This window comes from Aspergillus pseudotamarii, assembly GCF_009193445.1.
Source record: "Aspergillus pseudotamarii strain CBS 117625 unplaced genomic scaffold BDV38scaffold_8, whole genome shotgun sequence".
Lineage (NCBI taxonomy): Eukaryota > Fungi > Ascomycota > Eurotiomycetes > Eurotiales > Aspergillaceae > Aspergillus > Aspergillus pseudotamarii.
In genome coordinates, this window is record NW_022475022.1 from 766,364 (window position 1) to 792,579 (window position 26,216).

Genomic DNA, 26,216 nt, shown 5'->3' on the forward strand with positions numbered 1-26,216 from the left:
AACATGGCGCTCCTGCAAACGTCCCTTATCTGGGCTGTATATGCAATTGTGGTAGCCATCTTGGTTGCAGTGGCCACTGTATTTATTTATGTTTACCATACCCCTCGGGATCGCTGTCCATCGGTGATACTGACTTGTATCGTTGCTGTCGCCACCCTTCTTGCGACTGTTCTCTTGGTACCAGTCGACGTTGCTCTGGTCTCATCTACGATTGATCCGGCTCTAGGTCGGCGACAAGACTGGGCTACCCAGAGTGAAATAGATAGGATATTATTGTGCTTGAAAGTCGCGTATTACTTCCTATACTCTTTGGACGCCCTCCTCTGCCTCATCGTGATCCCTTTCATTTATTTTTGGTACGAAGAGTACGACGAGGTGGCATCTGAAAGAGAACAACAGCCACTGGGGCAGCGGTTTTGGGCTGCTTTTAGATACACAGTCTCTTTCCTTGCGATAGTGGTTGTGCTGTTTCTCGTTGGTTTCTTCGTGCCTGTTGCGAAAGATGGGAATGGTGGCGGTCTGGATTATTTCAAAAACCTACTGACTGAAAGCCGTAAGCTTGGAGCTCCTTCGAATCATTGTTCCTTCAGCCGGTATATCGTATACCATCGAGTGCTGTTGCTAATAGGTTACTACCGCAGGTGGCGAACGTGCCCTTACATTTGCTCTCGGTTTGCTCATAACCATAGGCCTGTGCTTATATGTTTTATATACTTCCACGGGTCTAGCTCTATTTCCGATTGCCCTAATCAAGGAAGGTCCGTCAGTTATAGGCCCGACATTGGAAGCGACTACAGCTGTGCAGCTTAGTTCTAATCGGGAACGACAGCGCCAGTTAGAAGGTCTCTGCAGAGGGAATCCGGGGCTGTTGTCTTCAAAAGACCGTAGAGAGCTGGATACTCTGGTTAGGGAAGAACGAACGCTTATTCGCCGACAACGCTTATCGGATGAAGCTCAGAACAAAGATCAAAACCGGTTAATGCAATTGTGGCTAAAAATTGAAGCTATATTTCGTCCTCTTCGGCTGCTATCCGGCGTTATTCTTTTACTTATTGCCTTTACTATATGGATATCTATGCTTTTGACGGCGATCGATAAGGCCAAGAACTCATTCTGCAAACAACGATGCGGATACATTCTTGGACATATCAATGTTTTCAACCCCATCAACTGGGTCTTTGTCCAATCCGCCAAAATATTCCCAGTGGACTACTTCATTTTCACAGTGCTTGTCTTATTCCTTTTCAGCAGCTCCATCGTCGGTGTTTCTGCAATTGGCATTCGGTTTCTCTGGATCAGAATCTTCCAAATCCGAAAAGGCCACACATCGCCCCAAGCTCTTCTGTTAGCAACAGCTATGTTGATGTTGATCATACTAGCTTTGAACTATTCAACATCGATGATACTTGCCCCTCAATACGCAACTTATGGGCCGCAGACTTTCTGTGACCGAGCGCTCAGCTTTTCTGGAAAACAGCCGGATTGTTCAGGTGATAAAGATCTTATCAAGCCGTGCTCTGAGGTGGCGGATAGTTTGGCTGCGAAGCAAGTCTGCACTCCAAGCGTTGTCAGCACATTTCTTAACCGGGTGACGATGAATTTCCCCTTATTTGGTGCCATCTTCTTTTGGGCCCAATTCGCTTTCCTAGGTAAGGACTCTTTACTTTTCTGATAACAATTTAAACTGGAGGTTCTAATTAGACATGCGATCAAGGTATCTATCTACTTGTAATGGTCACCGCTCTCTTGCGCTCTCCGAAATTCGACGAGCGACAGCTCGATGAGGATTCTGAAGAGGCCGAAGAAGAAAGCTTACTAGCAAGCACTAGAGGACGGATTGACGCTACCTGGGAGGACATCACTAGTGGGCTGAGAAGGCAGAATGAGGCTGGCCGAGCCGTGGCTTAGGTTGTATAGGGATATTATCACTTCCTCGCATCCTTGTCTCCTTTTTTTCTCCCACTGCGAGCAGAAGGGAGGGTGAGCTACCAGCGGAATGTGGGCATGTTTGTATATGTCTGGTGACAATAAGAGGGATCACTCCCTGATAAGTAATTGAGTTAGGTGGCACCTATTGCAAATTCTATAATACAGAAAAAGAAAACTGGAGATAAAGTTATCATAGATAACCACTGCCGTCAGGATCTTACGCGGTCGTTCAGGAGCGCAAGAGCGCTTTCGAATGCCTTTACAACATCGACATCTACCTGGAGAGTTAGAGAAAATCGCATCATCGCTTCGTAGGAGTGTATTAATAACGTACAGTGTTTCCGTTTCTTCTCCAAGTCCTCCTCCGAATTCTGTACGTGTTGCATTTGCGTTTTGAATCTATCAAAATTAATAAGCCTCACATCGCACTACAGCCTCGTACTTTCGATCGAACCTCTTTAGCGCTCTAGCTTCATCACGAACAACAGTGGTTTGAGACCACGCCATGAAAATCTATGACAATGACAAAAATATTAGAGGTTGCCTTTACGGAGGGGATACGATAGAGAAACCTCTAGCAGCTTTGAGATTTGAGCTCGCAAGTCTTCTTCAGCTGTTCCATGTTTCTCCATGGCGTTGGCGTAATATTCCTGGAGACGCTCCCAGTCGTAATTGTTAAGGCTTTCGGGTGACGGGATCAAATTCCTCGGGACTTCATACACACTGATGCTCCGCTTTTGTTGAAGCAATTGTGGTGAGTACTGAGTAGAATCGTTCTTATCCGCCGGTTCCATTTTCAGTGGAAGGGCTCACATATGAGCTGATTTACCACACCAGAAGTGAGTGCAATAGCTGAAGAATTTAGCCTCTTTCCTAAAAGAAATCTCCAAAAGAGAATACATAAGCTCATGGAAGAGCTCAAGGGTATTACTAGTCTAACGGGTATTAACAAGTACTTCAAAGTTAGTCGGAAAGTGGACGAATGCGCGGGAGTGGACAGTCGTAACCAATTAAAGAACGGCCTCAACATTCACGATTACGGTAAGTACTCCAGTACGTACCTAGATACAAATCGCCGATAACACAGACACAACTGTAATACGATAATAACATATGTGGTTTTTTCTTTATGTTTATCACCGCTACCAGCAGCGTTTTGTTTTCCTTCGCTGAAAGGTTGGATTCAATCAAGACAAAGAGTGGTCCGAGGCGGGCCCGGCCACTAGATAATATTACCAAAGCGGGAAATGATATCGTGTCACTCTCACAATACGGAGTAAATCTGCCGCATCTGGCCGCCTCACCGATAATCTCCAACGCCTTGCAGTTCCATACTTCCAACGTCATACATAATATCAGATCAAAACTCGTACTCTTGGGATGAGTTGTCACGTATGCTCTCGTGCTCCAACATCACGACTTAAATATCTTTGCCCTTCTTGTGCCCGCAATCAGCTCTATCAGCTCCGAATCGAAAATGCCAGGATTCTTCTAGAAAATGAGTCCCTAGGACAACAGATTAATAACGCAGTGTCCTCTACAGGTATTCTTGAAGAATTTTCGGAACGGCCTGGCTCTAGATATCTCGGTCTCGAGGATGATGACCACATCGCTTGGCCTATCCAAACCATCGCCAATGAGAAAGCCAAATCCTCTTTGAGGATAAAGCTACTTGAAAGTCGGACAGAGAGCTTACGGCTAGAGATCAAGAACAAAAAACGCAACATTTCCGAACACAAGCTTGCGCTAGCGCAACGTCGCTCGGATGCTGGATCTGCGAAGTATCAACTTGCAGAACGTGAAACAGCCATTTTATCTGGCATTCATAACAGTGCCAAAAGAACGGACCACCTGTGGCACTCACTGCACAGTAAAACGGCAGAAGCTCGGATATTTTTATGTCGTGAAGCTGCCTACCTTTATAACCTACGGCAGAAAGTCAAAAAGAAAGATGGTAAAGTTAAAGAGACATATACAGTTGGTGGAATACCTATCATAGATCTTAGGGACATGAATGGAAAGTTACGACCTCTACTTCGTTAGTTACTAAGCAAATATTAATGGAAAACAGGTGCTACACCGTCGCAAATCTCAACGTCATTCTCCTACATTGCTCAACTCCTAGTACTTGTTTCACATTACTTGTCCCTAAGGCTTCCTGCACAGATCACACTTCCTCACCGGAATTATCCTGCGCCTACCATATACGCACCCTCTGGGTCTTATCTCTTGCGTGAAATGTTGCCCGTAGCAAGTACGTTGCAGCCCTCGCCTTCTAATTCAACATCATCACGAACAGCGGACCCGCGGTCTTGCTTACCCCGACCCCGACCACTCTCCATTGACAGAAGTCTCCCAAAACTAGCCAAGGAGGATCCTGGTACGTACGCTCTCTTTATAGAGGGGGCGACGCTGCTGGCTTGGAATATTTCCTGGCTTTGTCGGACTCAGGGGCTCCACATAACGTCAGATTCTTGGGAGGAGATCTGTAGTATTGGAAAACATATGTGGCAGCTCCTTGTTGCACCTCCCGCACAAACATCAACGCTCGTTAGAGCGTTCGCCGGTCGAGACGTACAATCCAAGGTGAAGATCACAAAAGACCCTCCCAAAACAATCATCCAGCGGACAAAGTCATTCCCGATACTAGGTCATTACTCCCATGGTACTGTGCATTCTTTCCTCGCTGCTTCGGAGGGTACGGAGTTCACGCGTACATGGCGGCTTCCAACTCCAACGAAAGTTGCAGACAAATTAAAGTCAAGCTTATTAGGTGAAATGGCCAGTGCGGAATGGGAAGTTCTGGAGAAGAAGGAATGGGATAATATACCTGAGGCGCCACTACAATCTGTTCATGAATCCTCAGTCAATCGGGAAGGCGAGAAGGGTGAATCAGATATACCAAACATGGATCCATCGGAAAACAATCGTGCTGGGCCAGCTTCTCCAAATGAGCCTATAAAGTCTAATCGGCTTAAAGGGACAAGTGGTTGGACTAAGCTTAGAAACAGGTAGTAATGCCACATACAATATATCTTCATACCTAGCATACTTCGGAGTAAGGTATCGCTTTCCAGCAATGCAATCACACATATTATTTATTTTTTTGCTTCAATATTCCCCGTTTAGATGTACTATAAACACAGTGTATTTTAGGTACTATAGGGGAGTAAGTTACATCGGAACAACTTGGATTGAATGGTCACTAGGTGGTTGCAGGTCAGCTAGACCCTACTTCTAGGTGGCGCCACCCTTGAAGCGCTTAATAATCAGATTTTAGTCCCGTGATTGTCAGTAACAAAATACAAAAGTTTCCAGCTGTATAATCTATTACCACAAAAATATAATTTCTTTATAGTATTATTTACTACTTTAATTTTAAGTACCTTCTAAGTACTTAATAAGTATTTATATATTTAAAATTTTTAGTATATTTATTTCTATTTTTTATATAATTAATAATTATTAATCTTATATTTTAATTTATTTAAATCTATATAAGTAAGAAAGATTTTGATATTTATAAAATATTTTAAAAAATATTAAAATACTTTCTAAGTACTTAGAAAGTACTTAGAATTATAGTAGTAAATAATAAAATAAAGAAATTGTATTACAATTTCTTTACAATCTGATCTGACACTTGGGGCTTATTAATTGTCTTGGCAGTCACGTGCTTGGGGGATATAGGTCATCTCACCTCGCAGGGGAGGTGCGATGACCTTGTAGACACGGTAACTAGTTAGTGACAATGTGCTCCAGTGTTACTAAGCAATAGAAAATTGATCGATAAGATAATGTGAAACTAATCTAACGCGTGTTCATTTTTATCTTCACAGCCTTTCCGAGTTACAAATGTCCTTCTCCCCAGCGTGGGAGCCCCGTCAACGGCACAAACCTCTACATACTACAAACTTATTGTGAGACATAGAATATTCCTTATTATTACTTAATATCCAGTTCCAATATCCTAAACTGTATGGTTAGTCGGAGAGCGGCAACCCTCCAAAAATCGGGCTTTAGCCGGAAATTCCAAAGCTTGTCCTAGGTCATGGATCTGATTACAATCCAAGATTACACAAGGTCTACACGAAAATGAACGGGCTCACAAGGTGGCAGCGGAATGACTTCGAAAAATATAGTGAGTTTCAGAGAATCACGATCAACAACCATTCGAAATGCGCTTACTACCTTCGTGATTGGAAGCCTCACTTGAAGAACCACCTTCACTGATCCGGAACTCTTATAGACCTCGACAGCGCTCTTGAATTGAGTGCATATATACCTGAGGCAGTTCTGCGGGCGGAACTACACCGAAGAAGTGGGATCAGAGACTCTGACAATGATAAGCCATTGTGTGGCTCGAAGGATCGAGGGGTTTACAACACTCCAGTGCATGTAATGGCACTTTTCCTCATTCTAGTACTGAGTACCTTCGGTATGCTCATCATCAACTCCACTGCGACTGAATGCTCTCTAACTCACGCCACGAAGCTTGTTCATTTCCCGTACTTGCCCGTCGGTTCCCACGTCTGCCAATACCACGGCGCTTTCTTTTCCTTTCCAGGCATTTTGGGACAGGCGTATTGATAGCTACGGCCTTCGTCCATTTACTCCCTACGGCGTTTGTGTCCCTGACAGATCCATGTCTTCCTCGATTCTGGAGTGAATCCTACCGTGCCATGGCTGGTTTTGTCGCCATGGTTTCCGTCTTTGTTGTGGTGGTGGTAGAGATGTTTTTTGCCATGAAAGGAGCAGGCCATGTTCATGGGAGTGAGTACGATCATTTGATTAGTAATGTCGGTGGGGACACTGCAAGCAACTATCAGAATGAGGAGCCTGAATACCTACAAGAGTCAACAGAGAATATTCACCTTGAGGGCATGCCGGACGGCAACTGTACAAGTAGCCTGCCGCAATCCTCAGGCCACTTGCTGAGTGACTCGACGGACGACGGCAGTCAATCACAATCCGCAAGTTTGATTGCGCGCAAAGAGGACGTGGAGGTTGATCTTGAGGGACCAGACTCTTATGATGACTCGCATATGATTGCTCATCGAAGCCCTTACTCGCAGTCCGAATTGGGTCGGCCTTCGCCGGCTATAACGCGTGGACAGCCGGACACTATGTTGTCTATACAGAATCCGCAACGTCAGTTGCTTCAGTGTCTTCTTCTCGAAGCCGGAATTCTCTTTCATAGTATTTTTATTGGCATGGCACTTAGTGTTGCAACAGGGACGTCATTCGTTGTACTACTTGTGGCCATCTGTTTTCATCAGACTTTTGAGGGTTTCGCTCTTGGCTCACGTATTGCATCACTTATTCCCGACCTTTTTGCCCCATCTTCCATGAAGCCATGGCTCATGTCACTTGCATATGGGACGACAACTCCCATTGGCCAAGCCATCGGTCTTATTTTACATAACCTATATGATCCAACGAGCACTACAGGTCTGCTCATGGTTGGTATTACGAATGCGATAAGCAGTGGTCTTCTGCTGTTCGCTGGGCTGGTTGAGCTTTTGGCCGAAGACTTTTTGAGTGAGTCAAGTTACGCAACCTTACAAGGGCGAAAGCGTGTTGAAGCATGTATAGCAGTTGCCTGTGGAGCTTTGTTAATGGCGTTAGTTGGTGCATTTGCCTAGGAAATGCATAATCCCAGTCTGCTTTCATCATGCTGTGTTTGCGTAAATTTGAAAGCTTGTATGTATACCTAATGCTCTATATGATATCCTTTGCAACCTTCTTGTGTTGGACTACAAGTGCTGTAGCTCTTGACTTGCTTATATTATATGCATTGCATGTTCAATGCTTTATCTCTATATTTCGCTCGGTCTTCGGCCCTTTGTCTTCATTAAGGTGAAGAGCGTTATGGTAAAGTGGTTTGGAGAGTGAATGAACATATTCAGGAGACAAAATATCCCCCCGGAGTTGGGGACACGGGTAAGTAAATGTTACCATCGTTTCAATGTCAAGCCTACCATTGTAGCTATCATATATATAGTTTAGTGGTTTACAGACACAGTATATCCACCGTAGTATGCTCCGGAGTAATCAATCCAGCCCGTTAGGAGTCTCGAAATGAGCAGTATAACTCAATATCCACCATTTCTCAAGCTTACATAAGGTATTTTTGGTGTTCCATAAATAACTACTTAACAACCTACCTGAACTGTGAACTTACAAGAGTCACTACACAGATCACTAAGCTTGTTATACAACCTCTAAACGCAGCGTCTTTTGGCAGAACAAGTTCATTACTTTCGAACAGAGCTTCCAGCATTAAATTACATTAATGATGCTTCGCCCCACATAGCAGACGGTAGCAATTAAAGGATGTCTATGTACTCAAGGTTTTCCTTCATATGCCACTAGTCTGAGTATGCCTATATTCCATACCAAGATCAAAGGCAACTCGTCATGACTCAGACGAGAGACTCGACAACAATGGCGCTAGCACCACCTCCTCCATTGCAAATCCCGGCACAACCAATCTTACCCTTTCTCGCTTTCAATACACCGAGCAATGTAGTCAAGATACGAGCACCGCTGGCGCCGATGGGATGGCCGATAGCTACCGCACCACCATGGACATTGACCTTTTCTTCAGCCAACCCCAGGAGTTTCATATTTGCCAGAGCAACTACGCTGAACGCTTCGTTAATCTCGAACGCATCAACAGCATCCTGAGCCACACCTGCATGGCCGAGGGCCTTGGGAATTGCTAGTGCTGGGGCAGTAGTGAATTTGCTCGGCTGCTGGGCGGCATCTCCCCAGCCAAGAATCTTCGCCACAGGCTTCAAACTAAGCTCTTTCAGTTTAGCTTCTGAGACGAGGATAACAGCTGCAGCTCCATCGTTGAGAGGTGAGGAATTCGGGGCTGTCACCGTGCCGGATCCGGGGATAAATGCAGGCTTGATAGCTCGAAGCTTATCCGGGTTGAGCTACGCAATGAATTAGCGGTGGCCCACGATTGATCAAATCTGTAGAGTAATATCTTCCTCACATTCTTTGGCTCTTCGTCTTGTGCTACAATTACACCTGGCTTGCCCCTAAAACCGGGAAGTTCAATAGGCGCAATTTCTTCGTCAAAAAGTCCAGCCTTTTGAGCCGCCTGTGCTTTTTCGTAAGTGCGAATGGCATAATCATCCTGTTGTTCCCTGTTAAAGCCATGATCCTGAGCACACTCCTCGGCCTGCAAGCCCATGAGTTCCTGCTTTCCTGCGTCTGTCAAGCCATCCTTCATAATGCCGTCCACCAGACTCTGGTTGCCGTATTTTGCACCGGTGCGAAGGTTTGGAAGGTAATGAGGGGCGTTAGACATGGACTCAGCACCGCCTGCTACGACAATATCCGCATTGCCAGTCATGATGGTCTGCGCACCGAGAATAACTGCCTTCAAGCCAGACGCGCACACCTTATTGACCGTAGTACACACAGTTGATTCATTGAGACCTGCGCCGAGAGCACACTGTCTGGCAGGATTTTGTCCAACGCTAATCCATAGAACGAGAATGTAAGTGTGCCTTTAATGTTGGTTGCACGATATAAGGGGGTAGATGTTGACTCACTTTGCGGAGATGACATTGCCAAAGAAGACCTCCTGAACATCAGATGGCTGGATTCCATCCACCTTGCTGAGCGCAGCTGGATTTTGAGTTTGTTAGAACATCGACATGTACCACTACCCCAGAGCTGTCATACCTTTGATAGCATGGGAGCCAAGCTGCGGGGCAGTGAGACTTGAGAGCGAGCTGTAGAAGCGGATAGCCAGCGTAAGTCAATGTTGTAGGTATAGACAAAGCACAAGGCCACCCTCACCCCAAGAAAGAGCCCACTGGAGTACGAGCAGAGGAAACAATATAGACTGGCGGAAGAGAAGACATATCGGCCTGCGAGAGCTGATTAGAAGACCTTTAAACGAAAAGCTTATGTAGGGTGAGTCGTTTAAAGGGGTTGAGTGCGTGGTGAAGAGTACCCGGGTTGATAGAACCTGCCAGCAATAAAGAAGATTGATGGGGATAAACGGGGGAGGGAAGGGGAAAAGAAAGAAGTAATTTCTCCAGCCAACGATGGCAGTGAGGTATCTGAACAAGTGGTGAGAGAAATCAAGTCCTTTTAAGGACCCCTCCCTGGACGCGGAATCCGCGCGGCGGGGCTACCAAAATGGTAAGATTGGTGCACGGACCACTCAGTCCATTGGACGGACTTCAGCAGCTTGGAACAAAAAGAGATGCGATGGCTCACGGGTGACAGGTTTTTGGCAGCTTGAACCATCTTCCCCACAACACAATGGATGATCTCTACGATGAGTAAGTTGTATCAAATTTAATGCTCTTATTGTGTGGATTCTAATTAAGACAACACAGGTTTGGCAACTATATTGGAGAGGCTGCAGATTCAGATGAAGGAGGACCACACGATGAAGTGAAGCCTCAGGCTTTCGCCTTCGACGAAGCATTTGGGGAGGAGGAAGATGAAGAAGTATATGGGCAGCAGCCCATGGAGGTGGACGGTGGGCACTCTCTTAAAGTCCCTGAATTTGGCCGGTGCTGATATATATCATTACAGAAGGTCCGTCAAATGCCGTCATTCTACACGAAGACAAACAATACTATCCTAGCGCACAACAAGTCTACGGGACAGAGGTAGAGGCATTAGTTCAAGAAGAAGATACTCAACCTCTCTCCGAGCCTATCGTTGCCCCCATACAGCAAAAGAAGTTCGCCATTGAAGAGACTGAGCTCCCTCCGGTTCACTTTTCCAGGGAGTTCATGACTGATCTTCTGAATTACCCTGATCAAATAAGAAATATTGCGCTTGTCGGTCATTTACATCATGGGAAGACCGCGTTCATGGATATGCTTGTAATGCAGACGCATGATTTGACTGAACGGCTAGAAAAGCGAGCAGGTAAAAGAAAGGAAGTACAGCTTCGCTATACCGATATTCACTTTCTAGAGAGAGAGCGAGGCCTTTCTATTAAATCAGCTCCCATGAGCTTAGTTCTTCAGGGCACCAAGGGGAAGTCTCATTTGTTCAACATTCTTGATACCCCGGGGCATGTGAATTTTGTGGATGAAGTTGCTGCCTCATCGCGACTGGTTGATGGCGTGGTGATAGTCGTTGATATTGTGGAAGGCGTGCAGTCGAATACTGAGCAAATCATCCGGCACGCTGTGCTAGAGGGCCTTCCGTTAACCATGGTTGTTAACAAAATGGATCGGCTGATCCTCGAACTGAAGATACCACCCAACGACGCGTATTTCAAGCTCAAACACGTGATTGAAGAAGTCAACACTGTCATTGAAAGTGTCTTGCCTGGACAAGGCGAGAGATGGCGACTAAGCCCAGAAAAGGGCAATGTCGCGTTTGCGTGCGCTTCAATGGGATGGTGCTTCACCCTTCAATCATTTGCCAGGATGTATGCCGAGACCTACCCTCAAATTGAGACTTCGGATTTTGCCCTACGTCTTTGGGGCGATATCTTTTTCAACCCAACAAGCCGGAAATTCACGCGGAAAGGGACTGAAGAAAATTCTAAGAGAACTTTTGTCAAATTTGTTCTTGAGCCAATATACAAGCTCTATTCCCACGCCATAAGTGAGAGTCCAGAAGACCTGAAACAAACACTCGCAAATGTCGGCATCCACTTGAAACCATCTCAAATGAAATCAGACGCAAAGGAGCTACTTAAACTGGTTTCCGGACAGTTCTTCGGTCCTGCTACAGGATTCGTAGACATGATAGTACAGCATGTACCTTCTCCAGTTGAAGGTGCGCAGATAAAGCTGGACCGGTACTACACTGGTCCCCTCGATTCGAAACTGGCAGCTGCTATGACTACATGTAATGCAGATGGCCCTCTCATTGTCCATATCACGAAACTCTTCACGAGCACGGACGCTTCAAGTTTCAATGCATTTGGAAGAATTATGAGCGGGACTGCTCATCCCGGGCAACAAGTTCGAGTGCTAGGTGAGGGTTATACACCTGAAGACGAAGAAGATATGGTGACTGCAACTATCTCGGACACTTGGATTGCCGAGACTGGCTATAACATCATGACCAGCGGTGTTCCGGCCGGAAACTTGGTTCTCTTGGGTGGCGTGGACAATTCAATCGTGAAGACAGCGACAGTTGTGCCTCTGAAACTTGAGGATGACGAAGAAGCATACATATTTAAACCAATTCGACATATGACAGAGTCTGTTTTCAAGGTCGCTGTTGAGCCTGTTAACCCGTCTGAATTGCCAAAAATGCTTGATGGTCTCCGTAAAGTCAATAAGAGCTATCCTCTAATTTCAACCAAAGTTGAGGAGTCTGGGGAGCATGTCATCTTGGGAACCGGTGAGCTTTATATGGACTGCGTACTTCATGACTTGCGACGGCTCTTCTCCGAGATGGAGATCAAGGTCTCGGATCCTGTCACCCGCTTCTGTGAAACTGCTGTTGAGACTTCAGCCATCATGTGTTATTCTATCACGCCAAACAAAAAGAACAAGATAACCATGATTGCAGAACCTTTGGACGACGGGATCGCAGAGGACATTGAGAGTGGCAAGGTCAGCATCAAAGACCCAATTCGCAAAGTGGCACGTTTTTTCGAAGACAAGTACGACTGGGATAAACTAGCAGCTAGAAGCATTTGGGCCTTCGGCCCAGATGAACTAGGACCTAACATATTACAAGATGATACATTGCCATCCCAGGTTGATAAGAAGCTTCTCGGAAGCGTCAGAGACTCTATCACTCAAGGTTTTAGCTGGGGTACTAGGGAAGGTCCACTTTGTGAAGAGCGTAAGTTAACCAATCTCTTAATCCCATTCAACCCGAAGCAACACGCCACCAAGCTTGAAATATATCTATCAATTCCAGTATTTTTTGTGCTAATTGGCTATAGCAATTCGAAACACGAAATTCAGGCTCACAGACGTTTCCCTTGCCGACCAGGTTATCTACAGAGGTGGTGGTCAAATCATTCCCACTGCGCGACGCGCAATTTATTCATCGTTTCTCATGGCATCTCCTCGCTTGATGGAACCCATCTATTCCTGCACGATGACAGGGCCTGCGGATGCCGTCGCTTCGGTGTATACTGTCCTTGCGCGCAGGAGAGGACATGTCCTCTCTGATGGGCCCATCGCCGGAACACCGCTTTATTCAGTTCGTGGCCTAATTCCAGTGATAGACTCATTTGGGTTCGAGACAGATCTTCGGATTCACACACAAGGTCAAGCTGCAGTTAGTCTTGTCTTCGACAAATGGAGTGTCGTTCCAGGGGACCCGCTGGATCGTGATGTCAAGATAAAACCACTAGAGATGGCCCCTGCAATGGCCACTGCTCGAGATTTCGTGCTAAAGACAAGAAGACGAAAAGGCTTGGCGGAGGATGTCACCGTAAGCAAGTTCTTGGAACCCGAACTCTGGAGAGGCCTGAAGGAAAGTGGCGTTTTGGACTCATGACCTGTTTATCTCTGGGGTTCAGTGGTATACCATAAATTCCATGTAGTTATATTAATTGGATGGAATAAAAGATGACCGAGTGTTTTTATGAAAACAACACCAAGTGATATATACTATGAGCGTGACAAGAGCGCTACTTTTTAGCCTGCCAGATAGTTCAAGTTCACTGGCATGTCTCTAGCATCTTCGCGATAACGCCCATTAGTGTTCCGTTTTCCAGGGCAGCGGCCACTCGTTCTTTGTCCGCCAACTGCTTGTTCACTTCATCAGCAGTGCTGTGTGTCCCTTCTTTGATTCGCACATCCACACGAAACCGTGGAGGAAGAGACTGCTCAAGCCGAACACGTACACCGAGACCTATGACTGTGGCGAGGCTACAGTGGGTGATAGTAGGGGTGATGAGGACAGTAACTGTTCGAAGGGGCGACGCTGGTACATATGGGAGTGTTGGGGTAATAGATATATCAGGAAGAGACACAACTGCTAAAGCTCCCAACGATATCGGATGCTCCGGATCAGATATAGTTGACACGAGATCTAGTGATTAATAAGTTGTTTTGTTTGACATTTCTTTGACAAGCAGCCACGCCTTACCGTAGATTTCTTGTTCATCTATCGGCTCTTCCAACAGATCATCATCATCACCCTCTGACTCTGAAGATGAAATAAAGCTCTCTGGGAGAAATTCACTCGCATACACAGAGGGAAGTGCGGATATAAAGAGATCATTCCAAAAGGTCCCAGCCTTGCGAGACAGTGCAGGTCGCAAGCGTGTTGGAAGATCAGCAGCATTCAATATTGTAGGATTCGAGTTCTGCATTTCTGATGCCATTTTGTGGGTCAACAAGCAGCCGACGGTCTTTGTTTGCGGGGTGGGAAATCAGTCTAGGATACAAATGTATGTTTTTTAGACGAGGGGTAAATTTACTAAGGGGATGGGAACGGCCATGTGGAAAAATTATTTTCCCTTCATAGAATCTAAACTGTATGAATCCAGCGTACGAGCTTGATATAAAACATCCTAAACCCATTTCTCAGGCATCTGATAGAATCTAAAGTTGTTCCTTATCATGGACAGTTGTTTATGTCTCTTTGTGCGTTGAAAAACATATCCTTCTACCTTTAGTGCTCTTGCTCATACTGATAGGGGTAAGATTATGGCCTTTTTAAGGTCGAGAGTGAATTTTATTAACCAACCTACATCAAGGAATAAGACAAGTAGCGCGAGTGATGTTGTTAAACTCCCTGTGATGGTATGTATATGCCGCGAAGCTTGTACGATTATAGTCGGGATATCGAGGAGAGTGCTTTTATAAGTCACTTTCATGAATTGGTGCTGGATGGTGGTGTTGCATGTACAGTACCTAGGCACTGCCTGATCGATCGGATAACCACCGGTGTCACTGCCAGAAACCTATAGTAATATTATTCCCGCCAACCATTAATATGGCTCATATGGGATCATGATCCTAGCCAAGAAAGGACCGGACTTGCATATCGTAGCCCCTATCTTATTGACACAACATACTAACCCAAGCCTGGGGAGTGCCTAGGGAGACTAGGACATTGGATTTTCTAAAAGCTACACATTAGCACTAAAAGCAAGGTATATATATATATATATATATAAAGAGAGAGCATCAAGAACTCAAGTGTGAGGTATATCTTCATTTTAGAGATAAGGAACTTCTTCCCAAGCTTGAAGAGTCCGACCAGATATCTAAATCCTACAGCTAGTCACATCTACACTATACGCTCGCAGATATTCATCGTGCTCCAGAATGCTATACTATCATTATAGTATGCAATTGTTGAGCAAAAGTGATTATTAAATAAATTAGCGTAGAGTAAAAGATGTAACCTGAGCACTAGTAGGCTTTACTAGTGATAGACTAGCATGCAACTTACTCTGTACGGAGCACTCTCCATAGAATGAATCAACGAGTCATGGAAACTTGGCAGGGCATCATCATGGTTCTTGGCACTCTCGGTCGCTACTAGTACAGTAAAGTACTGAAGAGCGGCAATCATGCGGCCCCTCAACATCCGAGGCGATCCTCTCCTCACCTGCGCCTAGGCTGGTTGACTCTTTTACTCCCACCCACTTCTTCCTTGAGGGCTGATCGTCTTTATCCACTCTTCTATTATTGTGGTTGGTTTCGCCACTGCCCTTTTCCATCATTGTTCGATATTTTGGACCTGTGTATATCATACTATCTGGCTACTATGAGACGCCAGGCATCTATCAGTTAATCAGGGACGTAACATCGGCGACGCGGCATGCGAAATTCATCGTATTGGTGGGCTTCTGATTCCCCTGATGCTAGATTGTATCGCGCCCTCCAGTGTCAAGTTTTGGACCACCAGCTTCTGGCAGCCTTGGTGGCCTTTTCTGTGTTCTTCCCTTCTAGTGTTTCCCGCACAGTAGCCCGAGGTCCGCACAGTTCATTCAAATGCTGACTGTAAATCGGGGGGTGATGCGCCGGCTCAGTTCGCTTTTCTACAGCAAACCCCAACAGAGAGTCTCAATACACTGACGGTGTCAAGTCACGATGCAGGCTGGTTAAGCTTCCAGTCTTTCTATTGTAAGGTATTCTCAACTTGGACGGCCGTCTCCTTCGGCTCGTTTCATTGCTACCACGCTCGATATCACTACCTATCGGCAGACCTTTCACCAATTTGTTGCTAAGGAACTGCTGTGCCATCGCTTGCTGACACGTTGAAGCGTTATTTCACTTCCTAATCACTCCCTCATTGCCTGCTTCCCCTCCGTATCCCCGCACCATAACCCCAAAGCTCGGCTGACATTTCACAGTGTAAGGCCAGGTTCTCTTCTAAGACTTTGCGCTTTTCGCGAATGAATCGACTATTGTCCATTCGATCTCACACTGGATTGTTGTCATCAGTTTCGCCTGATCAAAACCGTAGGCAATCTTATCACGATTGTCACGCCGCAAGTTTCCCAGACCCTTGAATCTTCAAAAAATCGCTTCTTTGCTGCTTTATCTGCGGTAGCAAGCCAGAACATTTGTCGCTGTTGCGGAAACATAAGATTGAAACCAAAACGTCAAACTATTGCGAGAGGGAAAGCAACCATTATCACGGAGCATTGTGGTCTAGTTTTCTTCTCCAAGTATTCCTTTCGCGCGTCTTCGTCGCCTTATAGCTCCTATACTGCAAGCCGACACCAATTGCCTCGGCGTTTTGCGCCCGGAGGAGAAGCAAAAGCGCATTATTATAAGTGACGACACATCGGGAGACAGAATTCACCATATACCCTGCATCATACCTTGCCCCAGGTTGTTAAACGTGTCCAGTATTCTTCATTTTAGCTCTCTCTTTAACCTGTCGATTTGTGCTCCCTCCCTTCCTCCATTTTTGTCTCTCTCCTTCCCCCCCTCCCCCCCCCGCCGCGCGCCTCTCTCTCTCTCTCTGTGTGTGTGTGTGTGTGTGTGTGTGTGTGTGTTCGGATTTATCTAGACAAGGCAGGCCTTGAAGATAAATTGTCAAGCATTATTATTATCCCTATTGAGTCACCTGAACTTTGTGGTGAGAATCGCTCTTCGTTTCTATAATTCCGATTTGGAAATGCAGGGCTATTCATTCACGCCGCCGACAGGGCCCCCAAGAGAAGGCCACAAAAGTAAGGCATCAGTGTTACTCTATATATAGATGAAGCGCAAAGTTCGGTTGGAGCCAGTCACTGATAAGCTTTAATCAACAGACTATGTATTCGTTGACGAACACAACAGACATAAAAGACTCAAGGGTATGTCACCCTCCTACTCAACGTTAAATTCCTATTCACTAAAATGTCTATTTAGTGATGCGAGCGTGTAATGGCTGCAGAAAGCGTAAGATCAAGTGCGACGCTGCTACAACAAATACATGGCCTTGCTCGGCCTGTACACGTCTTAAGTTAGTATGTGTACCTCCTACTGTTGGACATGACAACGAGTTCCCCACGGGGCAGGGTGTTGAAGCCAATTCGACGGATACCATCGGTGCATCGAATACAACGGAATCGTTCTCGTCCTTTTCCATGCCCCAGGGTTACAGAGACAGCAGCCAAGCTGCAGTGGGCGGTATACCTCCCTATAACGACGGGATGGGAATGTTCCCCCAGTTCACCCATTCTGCTTCCCACCAGCCGGGAATGTATGAAGTAGGGTCACCTGCTATAGCTGTCTCACATCATACCTACCAGCAACAGCAGATTTTTCCCTCTCAGGCAGAGAGCTTGGGAACTATAGAGAGCGGAGTATATGGCGATCACGAACAGTCCACTGCTGAGGATCTTAGCGAGGTTCTTGGTGAACTCAAAATAGATGAGACTGGTATAGGTATGGTTCAATACCAATTTCTGATCTAGGAATGTCCGCTAACACAGCAGATAGCGCCCTATATTAGGCAGCAAAAGAAAGAAAAGGGTGAACCGGAAATCCCTATACAAGATGATGTAGAAGAGCCATTACCTCCTCTCAGTACTGGGGCAGGCTCTACAATTCGTATTCCCCCGGAGCTTATGCCATCCGATGAAGAGGTCACGAACTACTTCAAGATTTATTTTGACGATATACACCCTTATGTCCCTGTGGTGCATCGATCGCACTTGTACTACCAGTGGCAATATGATCGGAATTCGATTTCTCCACTTCTGCTGGAGGCGTTGTTTGCATGCGCGGGAAGACAGTCAGATGATCCAGCTCAGGGAGCACAGTGGCTTGCATTAGCGAATAGTAGGTCCCCTCACCTATGCGCGCTCCTTTCCCTTGGTTTCGATTGTAATGTTGCCTTAGTATACTAGTTTTAACTATTCGCTACGTTTAGGGCACGAGTCTAGTTTTATGGATGTACCCCGTCTGAGCACAATCCAAGCACTGCTTCTACTTTTGAAAGCTCGAGAATCCGTACCAAAGAAAGGCTATTACTACCGCTCATGGCAGACTGTGAAAACAATTGTTTCAATGGCTAAAGATTTAGAAATTGACGAACACTATAGCACACATGCAGAACACAGACACTGTGATCTCAACCCCATAGAGTGTTTGGTACAGACAAGAGTGTGGCAAGCTCTCCTGGTTGTTGAAGTAATGATTGGTGCACCGCAAGGTATGTTGCTAGTATTGGCACTACTATTAGTACTAACATTCAAAGGCCGATCGGACTACGGTGTAACTCCCGACACCGTTTGTATGGATCCTGCACTGGACATTAAAGATCTTGACCAGTTTGAAATCGATCGATCTAGACAATATGCCTACTTTATCCAGAACGCTCATCACATCCGTATTATCACTGATATATACCACAAGATCAAAAAGCAAAAGGACTGGGGTGCCAATCCAAAGTTTGTTGAGAAGAATCCTCTCTTTACTGATTGGCTTCAAGGTCTTCCTTCAGATCTACAGATTAGCTATCCTCCTGACGGCTCACCCCCATGGATACCGTCCCACTTTGTGGCTAATATGCATTCCCATTGCCATTTAGGCATTATTCTACTTCACCGGCCTCAGTTGCTTGCATCTAAATCATTTGCCGCGGACGGGGGGTGGAAAATGCATATGGCTTTGTGTTACTCTTCAGCTAAATATTTGTGTAGACTTCAAGAAGCTATCCTACAGCGCTTTGGCCTCCCAGGTCTGCTCTCCATGCAAAGAGGTATAAATTTTGCTATTTACTGCATTATGACTTGCACAATGTTGCATTTGGTGCGTTTGTGTTCCCACCCCACTATGATCACATAGCTAACGCAAATCGCAGGTCGCGATAACCTCTCCTGACCCAAACTTCCACACAGATGCGCGCGATTATTTTGCCCGACACATGCGCATCCTCGAGAGGTGTTCATCTGCCTGGCCAATGCCAGAAATGCAAGCACAGATCGATTCCTTGCGGCTGGCATTCTCCGCCGACGTGCATAGGCCCTTCGAGCTTAAGCCTACATTTCCTTATGGAAGTCCTTCAGAGCCATACCATCCGAGCCCGTCGCCTCTCGACTCACAATACCAACCTCATGTAAGTCAGGTTTCTGGTGGCGTCCGGGGTCGGGTGGGTTACAACCCTTATCCAATCACCCCACCGATATCAGCTAGTACTGAAGATTCAAAGTCCGATTGCTCCCAGCTCCATTCTCTAGGGATGATGCCTCCCCAGCCAGTCTCGAGTCAATCATTGAATGCGCCTCTCGTTGACGAGAATAGCTGGGACCCGACCCGTATCATTACGTAAGCAAACTTATTAAAAATGTATATTCTTTCAAACTCTTGCTGACGCTTCCTATCTAGCCAGTGGGACATGGCATTCTCCATGGCGCCATCCACAATGAATACGAACTCTCCCACAATGTCTATGGATCATGCAGCACAGGGGGTTCAAGCGTCTTTGGCAGGTCAATACCCTATTCAGTATGGACAAACAACCAAGGTTACGCCAGTCACCCCCCCTCAGGCTATCTCACCACCTCAATATAATGGACAGCAAGTGCTCTTTACGGCGCGTGACTGGCAACAGAGTGTTGCCAGTGTTTATGATCCTAATGGCTTGAAGCGACGCTGGAATTATTCCGTCGATATAGGTACAGAGCACACTCAGAAGCGGGCACGTTGAACCTTAGTATATGCACAGATAGACACTGAGAACTAACTCGGTTTTTCTTTTACTTGGAGAAAGTGGCTATATGGGTGACTCCTGTGATATAGATCTCTTCGTTCTAAAATACCCCTTGTCTTTATTTATTTCACAAAGCTTGTTAGCGAGAGCTTCAACACCTGCAGCGTGAACTCATGAATGTACTCTCTAGTTGTCATAGATGCAGTCTTCAGGAATATATATCTCTATTATATTTTATGTTTGGGTATGAGGTGGACTTGTGTGTAGAAGTTAACACAGCAAAATACACCTCGCTGCACAAGATATCACTGTTAAAGTGGTATACACAAGAGTGTCCATTGCTTGTTTATAGAGTTATACAGTTAGAATTCCAGGAAACATAGAAGAAATATAGAAGATAAATAAATAATTTTCGCCCTTAAATAGCCTGGGTTACAGTTAAGCCAATTCTATTTGCGAACCCTCCAGCTCCTGATGTAACTGACAGTTATAGGGTAAAAGACATGTACAACAGCTGCAGATGTCATTGCCCACTCCTATGTTATTTCATCATAAGAATACCATGCATATATTCAAGTGAAACATACGTACATCCGTAAAATGACGAAGGCATGCATTGATTGGGACCGTGGAGAACGAAGACAACTTGACCATTTCCATGGAGCCGGGAGAAAGATCTGCAAAGATATGCGAAAAGAAGACAATAAGCCATGCCCCGAATCTGACTGCTGTTGGGTTATTCGATGACCCACCACAACTTGCCAGCTCAAGTGCGTCGACTTAATCCTATCCTCTCCTCCCGCGACCGGACAATTCTTGCCTTATCGCCTGGTAAAGGTTTCAGCTCATCACTGGGATCAAAATTGAAACCGTTTTTGGTGTGACCGTGGCCTTTATTCTCCTGGGCTAGTTTGCGAAGTCGCGCGTCCTCAAACGTCGCGAGGTCTTCAGACGTTATTGCTATTGCTGTGGGCTTGCGGCGAAGCATGATCGATATAGACAGGTGTCAGCCTAAGTGATTCTAGTTAAAAACAAAAATGTTTACTCAGCTCAAGTCCTGGGGAGGAAGCCACACCGGGTTTAACGAACACGGACTCCACGTGACCAATTTCGTACTTCGGGAAGACCGCGAACATTTTTGTTACACTCATTGTACTACTAACTTCAGCCCAACGTCCATATAGCTCGTTGGCGTTGAAGATGCTTCAACTTCGAACCAAATTTATCCGCTATGAGCGTGTAAAACTGGTAGAAGGATGGTTTTATCCAATTCGCCAATTCTCGGCCATTCAAGGACGAGCAAAAGACGCCAGCCAATCCGGTAAGGCCACAAGATCATCGCCATCTCAGTTGTGTCTATCTTCACCTGACTCTTGTAGGCAACGATGCTCCTAAAGTTCGATCTCTTCCCTCGGCGGCCTCGTATTCTCGCGCCCCTCCAAGGAAGACCAGCCTTCCACCAGCCAATTTGAACTCTAGAAAATCCGATTCTGACAAACCTCGTCCTCGACGCGTTTTCGACGCAAGGTCTCTCGCGGCCCCTTCAGCCAATGGCCAATCTACAAACGTTCTTAGGAGTACCTCGTTGCGAGGCCCCCGTAAGGGACCATCCATTCGCGCTCGGAGGCCGAGACCCCCAACGAAGTCAGCCCTTAAATCACGAAAAGGTGGGCGGCCTCAACGTTCGAAAAATACGGATATGGAAGAAAGTGATATCTCTCAGATCGAGAATGTATATCGCGAACTCGCAGAGAAATCAAGGCCAACGCCAAGCCTCTACAAACCTCAGGCTCCTGACTTCTCTAATCTGAAGGAAACTTGGCCTTCTTTTCCAACGGGTACGATTGCCAATACTGCCGAGGTTGTTGAAAAGCTATCTTTTCTAAGTGACCGCTTTCCAAATGGCTATAACCCTCCTTATGATCTGGGCATGCGCCTCTTCAGGGGACAATTTGTTCAATTTCTGAACGAGGAGGAAAAGGCACAGGCTATAGCAGAGGCGAAGAAACTTTCCCAACAGCGTGCAGACGACTACTCGCAGCGGAAAGGCGATTTAGTAGAGCCCGAGGATGTTGGTTTCATTCCGATGAGTCTAGAGGACAGGAAGTCTTTAGTGCAGTCCTTCATCCAAGGAACCTATCCCAAACTCAGTACTGAAGAAGCTGCGTCGCCTGTTCTCAGTGAAGTGAAGAAGAATCTCAGAAATAATGAGTCTTACCAAGCGGCCAGTAAGAGCTCACAATTTGTTGCAAAAGTTGAATCACTCCTGTCGTCGGCTCGCCCCGTGAGGCGAGCCTAAACACTTCTGAGAAGTCATTGTACATTAGCATTGGTATTTCATTGTTCATCCCAATATACTGGTTACATATGCCGAACTATTCATACTGTACGTCAGCTACTGGAGTCACTTTGCAAGTAGCGGCGTCGGCATGAACCGTAGCACGATTTGATATCTAACAATTACAATGATTCACAGAACAGCTTTTTAAGGCCAACACGTCTGGTTATGCCCTCTCCATCGCCTTCTTTGCTGCCTCAAAAAGGTCCCTCACCTCCCTTTGCCCCTTCTCCGTTACCTTTTCCATCTGTTCCTGTGCCTTCCGAACGTCATCCGGTCTAGCTATCTTCTTTTTCTGCATATCCTGAAGACGTCTGTGTACGGAGCCTCTGGAGTCGCGGACTGCCGCTGTGGCCTTTTCCATAGCCGCTTTCGCGACACTGACTGTCTGATCTCGTGATTCTTTTGTCGGTGGTGGGATTGGTATATTCAGTTGCAGAGAGTTATGCGCGTCTGGTTGGGGTGTTAAGGATAGGTCGGAAGACACAACCGCCGAAGTTATGGGTTTAATGTACTGTCAATCGTGTTAGAAAGAGCTATTAAGACAATTGCGAGATCAAAGGAAGGATCCGGGTTACGGTTCGAAAGGGACAAAAAAAAAAGCCTTACATCTTCTTCCGATGCCAGTAGAGTCACCATGCGGCCTCCCTTAGGAACGACTTGAGCTAGTTCTCCTAGTTTCACGGTTTCTTTGCCTCCTTTGCTTAGTTGGACACGAAGACTTTCGATGGCATCTGTGTTAAGTCTTCCACCCACGCGTAGCTTAGAAAGGTCGTCTTTGAGACGAGACACCGCGGCCGCAATGCCATCATGTAGTTGAGCGAGATCATATGGATCATCAGAAACAAGACCAGCTTTAGGGGGCCTTGGATCTGGACTTGAACTAGAAATGTTCTTCGTCTTATCTTTTTTCTTAAAAAGTAAAGGGGAGGTAGAAAACCTCATTCTCCCATTTGGGACTGCTAGATTGCGCTTTTGAAGCAGGCAGCGCCCCCGTTGAAGGCTGACTGGGGAGCTGGCATTTGTAAGTGAGGATAATAGATGTTGAATTTGACAAGATAATGCAGGAATACGTTGCATCCTTCCTGATATTCGCCGCCACTGACAGATAATAACGTCAACTGACTAGTTTTTGCAAGTAGAAAGGCAAGGCGTTTTGCTTGAATTTATTAGATAGTGTTTTCGAAACGTCGGGGAACCACCATACTCCGAAAACACTCCACAGATCACCGACCTCAAGGCGCGCTAACCAAATCAGAAAAAATTACTAGGTTTCTAACCCATCCATAACACCAACGGCTTAGACCATGTAGTACTTATACCTTTCGTGGTTCGCAGAATAGAAAAGTTATTAAACTAACTATTGCAATGAACTAGAGGTATAGTCATTACGAAGCCCACTTGCCTAAGCTCATTACAGATCTAGGAAGTTGGAACATAGCATACCCGCAAAGTGTCATGAGAAGGAGTATATAGATTCACTGGCTCATCAAAATCATAGGAACAGTCTTCTCTGAAATATAAGACATGTTGACCATTCTGTACTGAATTATAAACATGCGCCTAGTCTAGAGGGCCCATACATATACACGAAACTCATGTCAAAATTGTTGCATAGGTAGCAGAGCAGCAGATTGGCCTCTATTCATAACACTAAATAACGCGTCCAGTTCGTTTTTTGATTACTTCCTTTTTACTTGCAGCGGTCACCGCAAGTCCCACCAAGATTCATTTACCGAGTGGCCATAGCCTTAGTAATGAGTCTTTTGAGGACAAGCTCCTTCTTCTTGAAATCCTCGGGAGTGGAATCATCGAGCTCGAGCTGACCCATAGCATCGCTGAGAGCGGATTCAATCTTCTCCTTGTTGCCACGCTTCAGCTTCATCGACATAGTAGGATCGGAGATGATCTCCTCGACGCGGGAAATGTAAGACTCCAGCTGCTGGCGGGACTCAAACTTCTTTGTGAAAGCCTCGTCGCTAGACTTAAATTTGGCGGCATCTAAATGATGTCAGTTATGGGACGCTTCGGTTAGACTGATCAGAGAAGGGCACTCACCGTCGATCATTTGCTCGATCTCTGTGGTCGAGAGTTTACCAACAGCATTGGAGATGGTGATGTTTGCACTACGGCCGGAAGACTTCTCGGTTGCAGTAACCTTAAGGATACCGTTGACGTCAACCTCGAAAACACATTCAAGAGCAGCTTCACCAGCTCTCATGGGCGGAATGGGAGCCAAGGTGAACTCTCCAAGAGAGGTGTTGTCGGCACAGTTTGTACGCTCACCCTGGTAGACGGGGAACTGAACAGTTGTCTGGTTGTCCACAACAGTGGTGAAAGTGCGCTTCTTGATGGTAGGAACAGTCTGCCCACGAGGCACCACAGGGGCAAAGATATTACCCTCCATCGCAACACCAAGAGACAACGGAACAACGTCCAACAGCAGAAGATCCTGGGTCTCAGCAGAAGTGGCCTTTCCTGAAAGGATACCAGCCTGGACGGCAGCACCGTAGGCGACGGCTTCATCGGGGTTGATGCTCTTAGAAGATAAATCAGCCAATGTCATCCACAATATGCTGCCGAAAGAAAGTACTCACCTTCTCAAGCTTCTTTCCGTCAAAGAAGTCGCTGAGAAGCTTCTGAATGCGAGGGATACGAGTGGAACCACCAACAAGCACGATCTCATCAACCTTGCTCTTCTCAAGGCCGGAGTCCTTGATAACTTGCTGAACTGGTTCCAATGTACCAGAGAAAGACTTGGCATTCAGGTCCTCGAATCGAGCACGAGTAATGGATGAGTTGAAATCTTCTCCATCAAACAGAGAATCAATCTCAACAGTAGTCTGAGTGGCATTGGACAAAGTGCGCTTGGCACGCTCACAGGCCGTTCTCAGACGGCGCAGGGCTCTGGCATCACCTGAGAGGTCCTTTCCAGTCTTACGCTGGAACTCCTTCTTGAAATGCTCGAGTAAGTTGGTATCGAAATCTTGTCCACCAAGGTGAGTATCACCAGCGGTAGCCTTGACAGTAAAGACACCACCCTGTATGTTCAACAGGGACACATCGAAGGTACCACCACCGAGATCATAAATCAGGACATTGCGTTCCTTGTCAGACTTTCCGGAACCAAGACCATAGGCGATGGCGGCAGCAGTAGGTTCGTTGATGATACGAAGGACGTTAAGGCCCGAGATAGCTCCGGCATCCTTGGTCGCTTGACGCTGGTTGTCGTTGAAGTAGGCTGGCACTGTGATAACCGCCTTTTCAACCTTCTTACCGAGCTTGGTCTCCGCGACCTCTTTCATCTGTGACATACCATCAATCATGTAGTCTAGCATTAGAGTTAATGGTTTTCGTTACCTTCATCAAGACCATGGAGGAGATCTCTTGGGGAGTGAAAGTCTTCGTCTCTCCAAGATACTCAACCTCGACGGCGGGGCTTCCACCCTGGTCAACTACCTTGAAGGGCCATGATTCGACATCCTTCTTGACGATGGGATCATCATAACGACGGCCGATCAGACGCCTAAGATATGTTAAGACGAGATACAAGCTATTTGACGCTCATGCAGTAACGCACTTGATATCGAAGATGGTATTCTTCGGGTTCATCGCCGCCTGGTTCTTTGCGGCCTCGCCAATCAAGCGCTCCTTCTCGGTGAAAGAGACGAACGAGGGGGTTGTGTAGCTACCCTGCTCGTTGGCAACTGAACGCGATGAAATGATTAACCAACAATCTCGTTTCCAAGAAGCTTCATGTAGACATACTAATCTCAACATTGGTGCCTTCATAGTTGGCAACACAGGAGTAGGTTGTGCCTGGGAACCTGGTTAGCTCATTTGCAGCAAAGAAGAGTTTTTTTTTTTTTTT

The 26,216-nt window shown here is 46.2% G+C and overlaps 11 protein-coding genes across 11 annotated transcripts; 5 read left to right on the forward strand and 6 right to left on the reverse strand.

The window, feature by feature from the left end:
- Nucleotides 1–3: 3 nt before the first annotated feature.
- On the forward strand, nucleotides 4–1,908 carry BDV38DRAFT_268681 (putative LMBR1 domain protein; the record flags this gene model as incomplete). Its single annotated transcript, XM_032056817.1, has 3 exons — nucleotides 4–553; nucleotides 642–1,649; nucleotides 1,715–1,908. 3 exons carry the CDS (start codon nucleotides 4–6, stop codon nucleotides 1,906–1,908), a joined length of 1,752 nt encoding a protein of 583 aa, XP_031917541.1.
- A 651-nt stretch (nucleotides 1,909–2,559) lies between these two features.
- Nucleotides 2,560–7,574, forward strand: BDV38DRAFT_268682 (UV radiation resistance protein and autophagy-related subunit 14-domain-containing protein; the record flags this gene model as incomplete). The annotated part of the gene is made up of 5 exons (XM_032056818.1): nucleotides 2,560–2,564; nucleotides 3,315–3,967; nucleotides 4,001–4,940; nucleotides 6,189–6,367; nucleotides 6,424–7,574. The coding sequence occupies 5 exons, from the start codon at nucleotides 2,560–2,562 to the stop codon at nucleotides 7,572–7,574; spliced, it is 2,928 nt and encodes a 975-aa protein (XP_031917542.1).
- A 548-nt stretch (nucleotides 7,575–8,122) lies between these two features.
- Nucleotides 8,123–9,979, reverse strand: erg10B (acetyl-CoA C-acetyltransferase). Its single transcript, XM_032052535.1, has 6 exons — nucleotides 9,923–9,979; nucleotides 9,751–9,821; nucleotides 9,634–9,683; nucleotides 9,501–9,576; nucleotides 8,936–9,425; nucleotides 8,123–8,873 (listed from the first exon to the last, which is right to left on the reverse strand). Exons 2-6 carry the CDS (start codon nucleotides 9,813–9,815, stop codon nucleotides 8,355–8,357), a joined length of 1,200 nt encoding a protein of 399 aa, XP_031917543.1. The 5' UTR covers nucleotides 9,816–9,821; nucleotides 9,923–9,979; the 3' UTR covers nucleotides 8,123–8,354.
- A 199-nt stretch (nucleotides 9,980–10,178) lies between these two features.
- Nucleotides 10,179–13,667, forward strand: BDV38DRAFT_206855 (116 kDa U5 small nuclear ribonucleoprotein component). Its single transcript, XM_032052536.1, has 4 exons — nucleotides 10,179–10,241; nucleotides 10,299–10,444; nucleotides 10,501–12,729; nucleotides 12,833–13,667. The coding sequence occupies exons 1-4, from the start codon at nucleotides 10,222–10,224 to the stop codon at nucleotides 13,393–13,395; spliced, it is 2,958 nt and encodes a 985-aa protein (XP_031917544.1). The 5' UTR covers nucleotides 10,179–10,221; the 3' UTR covers nucleotides 13,396–13,667.
- Nucleotides 13,559–14,227, reverse strand: BDV38DRAFT_268685 (iron-sulfur cluster assembly protein CIA2; the record flags this gene model as incomplete). The annotated part of the gene is made up of 2 exons (XM_032056819.1): nucleotides 13,559–13,932; nucleotides 13,990–14,227. 2 exons carry the CDS (start codon nucleotides 14,225–14,227, stop codon nucleotides 13,559–13,561), a joined length of 612 nt encoding a protein of 203 aa, XP_031917545.1.
- A 293-nt stretch (nucleotides 14,228–14,520) lies between these two features.
- Nucleotides 14,521–14,748, reverse strand: BDV38DRAFT_238118 (uncharacterized protein). Its single transcript, XM_032053652.1, has one exon. The coding sequence runs from the start codon at nucleotides 14,720–14,722 to the stop codon at nucleotides 14,531–14,533; it is 192 nt and encodes a 63-aa protein (XP_031917546.1). The 5' UTR covers nucleotides 14,723–14,748; the 3' UTR covers nucleotides 14,521–14,530.
- A 2,473-nt stretch (nucleotides 14,749–17,221) lies between these two features.
- On the forward strand, nucleotides 17,222–20,004 carry BDV38DRAFT_268686 (Zn(II)2Cys6 transcription factor; the record flags this gene model as incomplete). Its single annotated transcript, XM_032056820.1, has 6 exons — nucleotides 17,222–17,738; nucleotides 17,793–18,134; nucleotides 18,226–18,507; nucleotides 18,553–19,106; nucleotides 19,159–19,622; nucleotides 19,683–20,004. The coding sequence occupies 6 exons, from the start codon at nucleotides 17,222–17,224 to the stop codon at nucleotides 20,002–20,004; spliced, it is 2,481 nt and encodes an 826-aa protein (XP_031917547.1).
- Nucleotides 20,005–20,270: 266 nt separating this feature from the next.
- On the reverse strand, nucleotides 20,271–21,111 carry BDV38DRAFT_238130 (CDC26 family anaphase-promoting complex subunit). Its single transcript, XM_032053653.1, has 2 exons — nucleotides 20,599–21,111; nucleotides 20,271–20,543 (listed from the first exon to the last, which is right to left on the reverse strand). The coding sequence occupies exon 1, from the start codon at nucleotides 20,993–20,995 to the stop codon at nucleotides 20,774–20,776; it is 222 nt and encodes a 73-aa protein (XP_031917548.1). The 5' UTR covers nucleotides 20,996–21,111; the 3' UTR covers nucleotides 20,271–20,543; nucleotides 20,599–20,773.
- A 42-nt stretch (nucleotides 21,112–21,153) lies between these two features.
- BDV38DRAFT_206871 (uncharacterized protein) lies at nucleotides 21,154–22,575 on the forward strand. The gene is made up of 2 exons (XM_032052537.1): nucleotides 21,154–21,328; nucleotides 21,387–22,575. The coding sequence occupies exons 1-2, from the start codon at nucleotides 21,208–21,210 to the stop codon at nucleotides 22,304–22,306; spliced, it is 1,041 nt and encodes a 346-aa protein (XP_031917549.1). The 5' UTR covers nucleotides 21,154–21,207; the 3' UTR covers nucleotides 22,307–22,575.
- Nucleotides 22,409–23,565, reverse strand: BDV38DRAFT_206904 (ribosome-recycling factor). The gene is made up of 2 exons (XM_032052538.1): nucleotides 22,955–23,565; nucleotides 22,409–22,859 (listed from the first exon to the last, which is right to left on the reverse strand). The coding sequence occupies exons 1-2, from the start codon at nucleotides 23,423–23,425 to the stop codon at nucleotides 22,512–22,514; spliced, it is 819 nt and encodes a 272-aa protein (XP_031917550.1). The 5' UTR covers nucleotides 23,426–23,565; the 3' UTR covers nucleotides 22,409–22,511.
- Nucleotides 23,566–23,567: 2 nt separating this feature from the next.
- hscA (putative Hsp70 chaperone (HscA)) lies at nucleotides 23,568–26,165 on the reverse strand (the record flags this gene model as incomplete). The annotated part of the gene is made up of 6 exons (XM_032053654.1): nucleotides 23,568–24,346; nucleotides 24,404–24,884; nucleotides 24,943–25,650; nucleotides 25,706–25,871; nucleotides 25,926–26,052; nucleotides 26,114–26,165. Coding segments are annotated over 6 exons (1,803 nt in total), but the record flags the coding sequence as incomplete, so codon positions are not given.
- Between the last annotated feature and the right edge of the window lie 51 nt (nucleotides 26,166–26,216).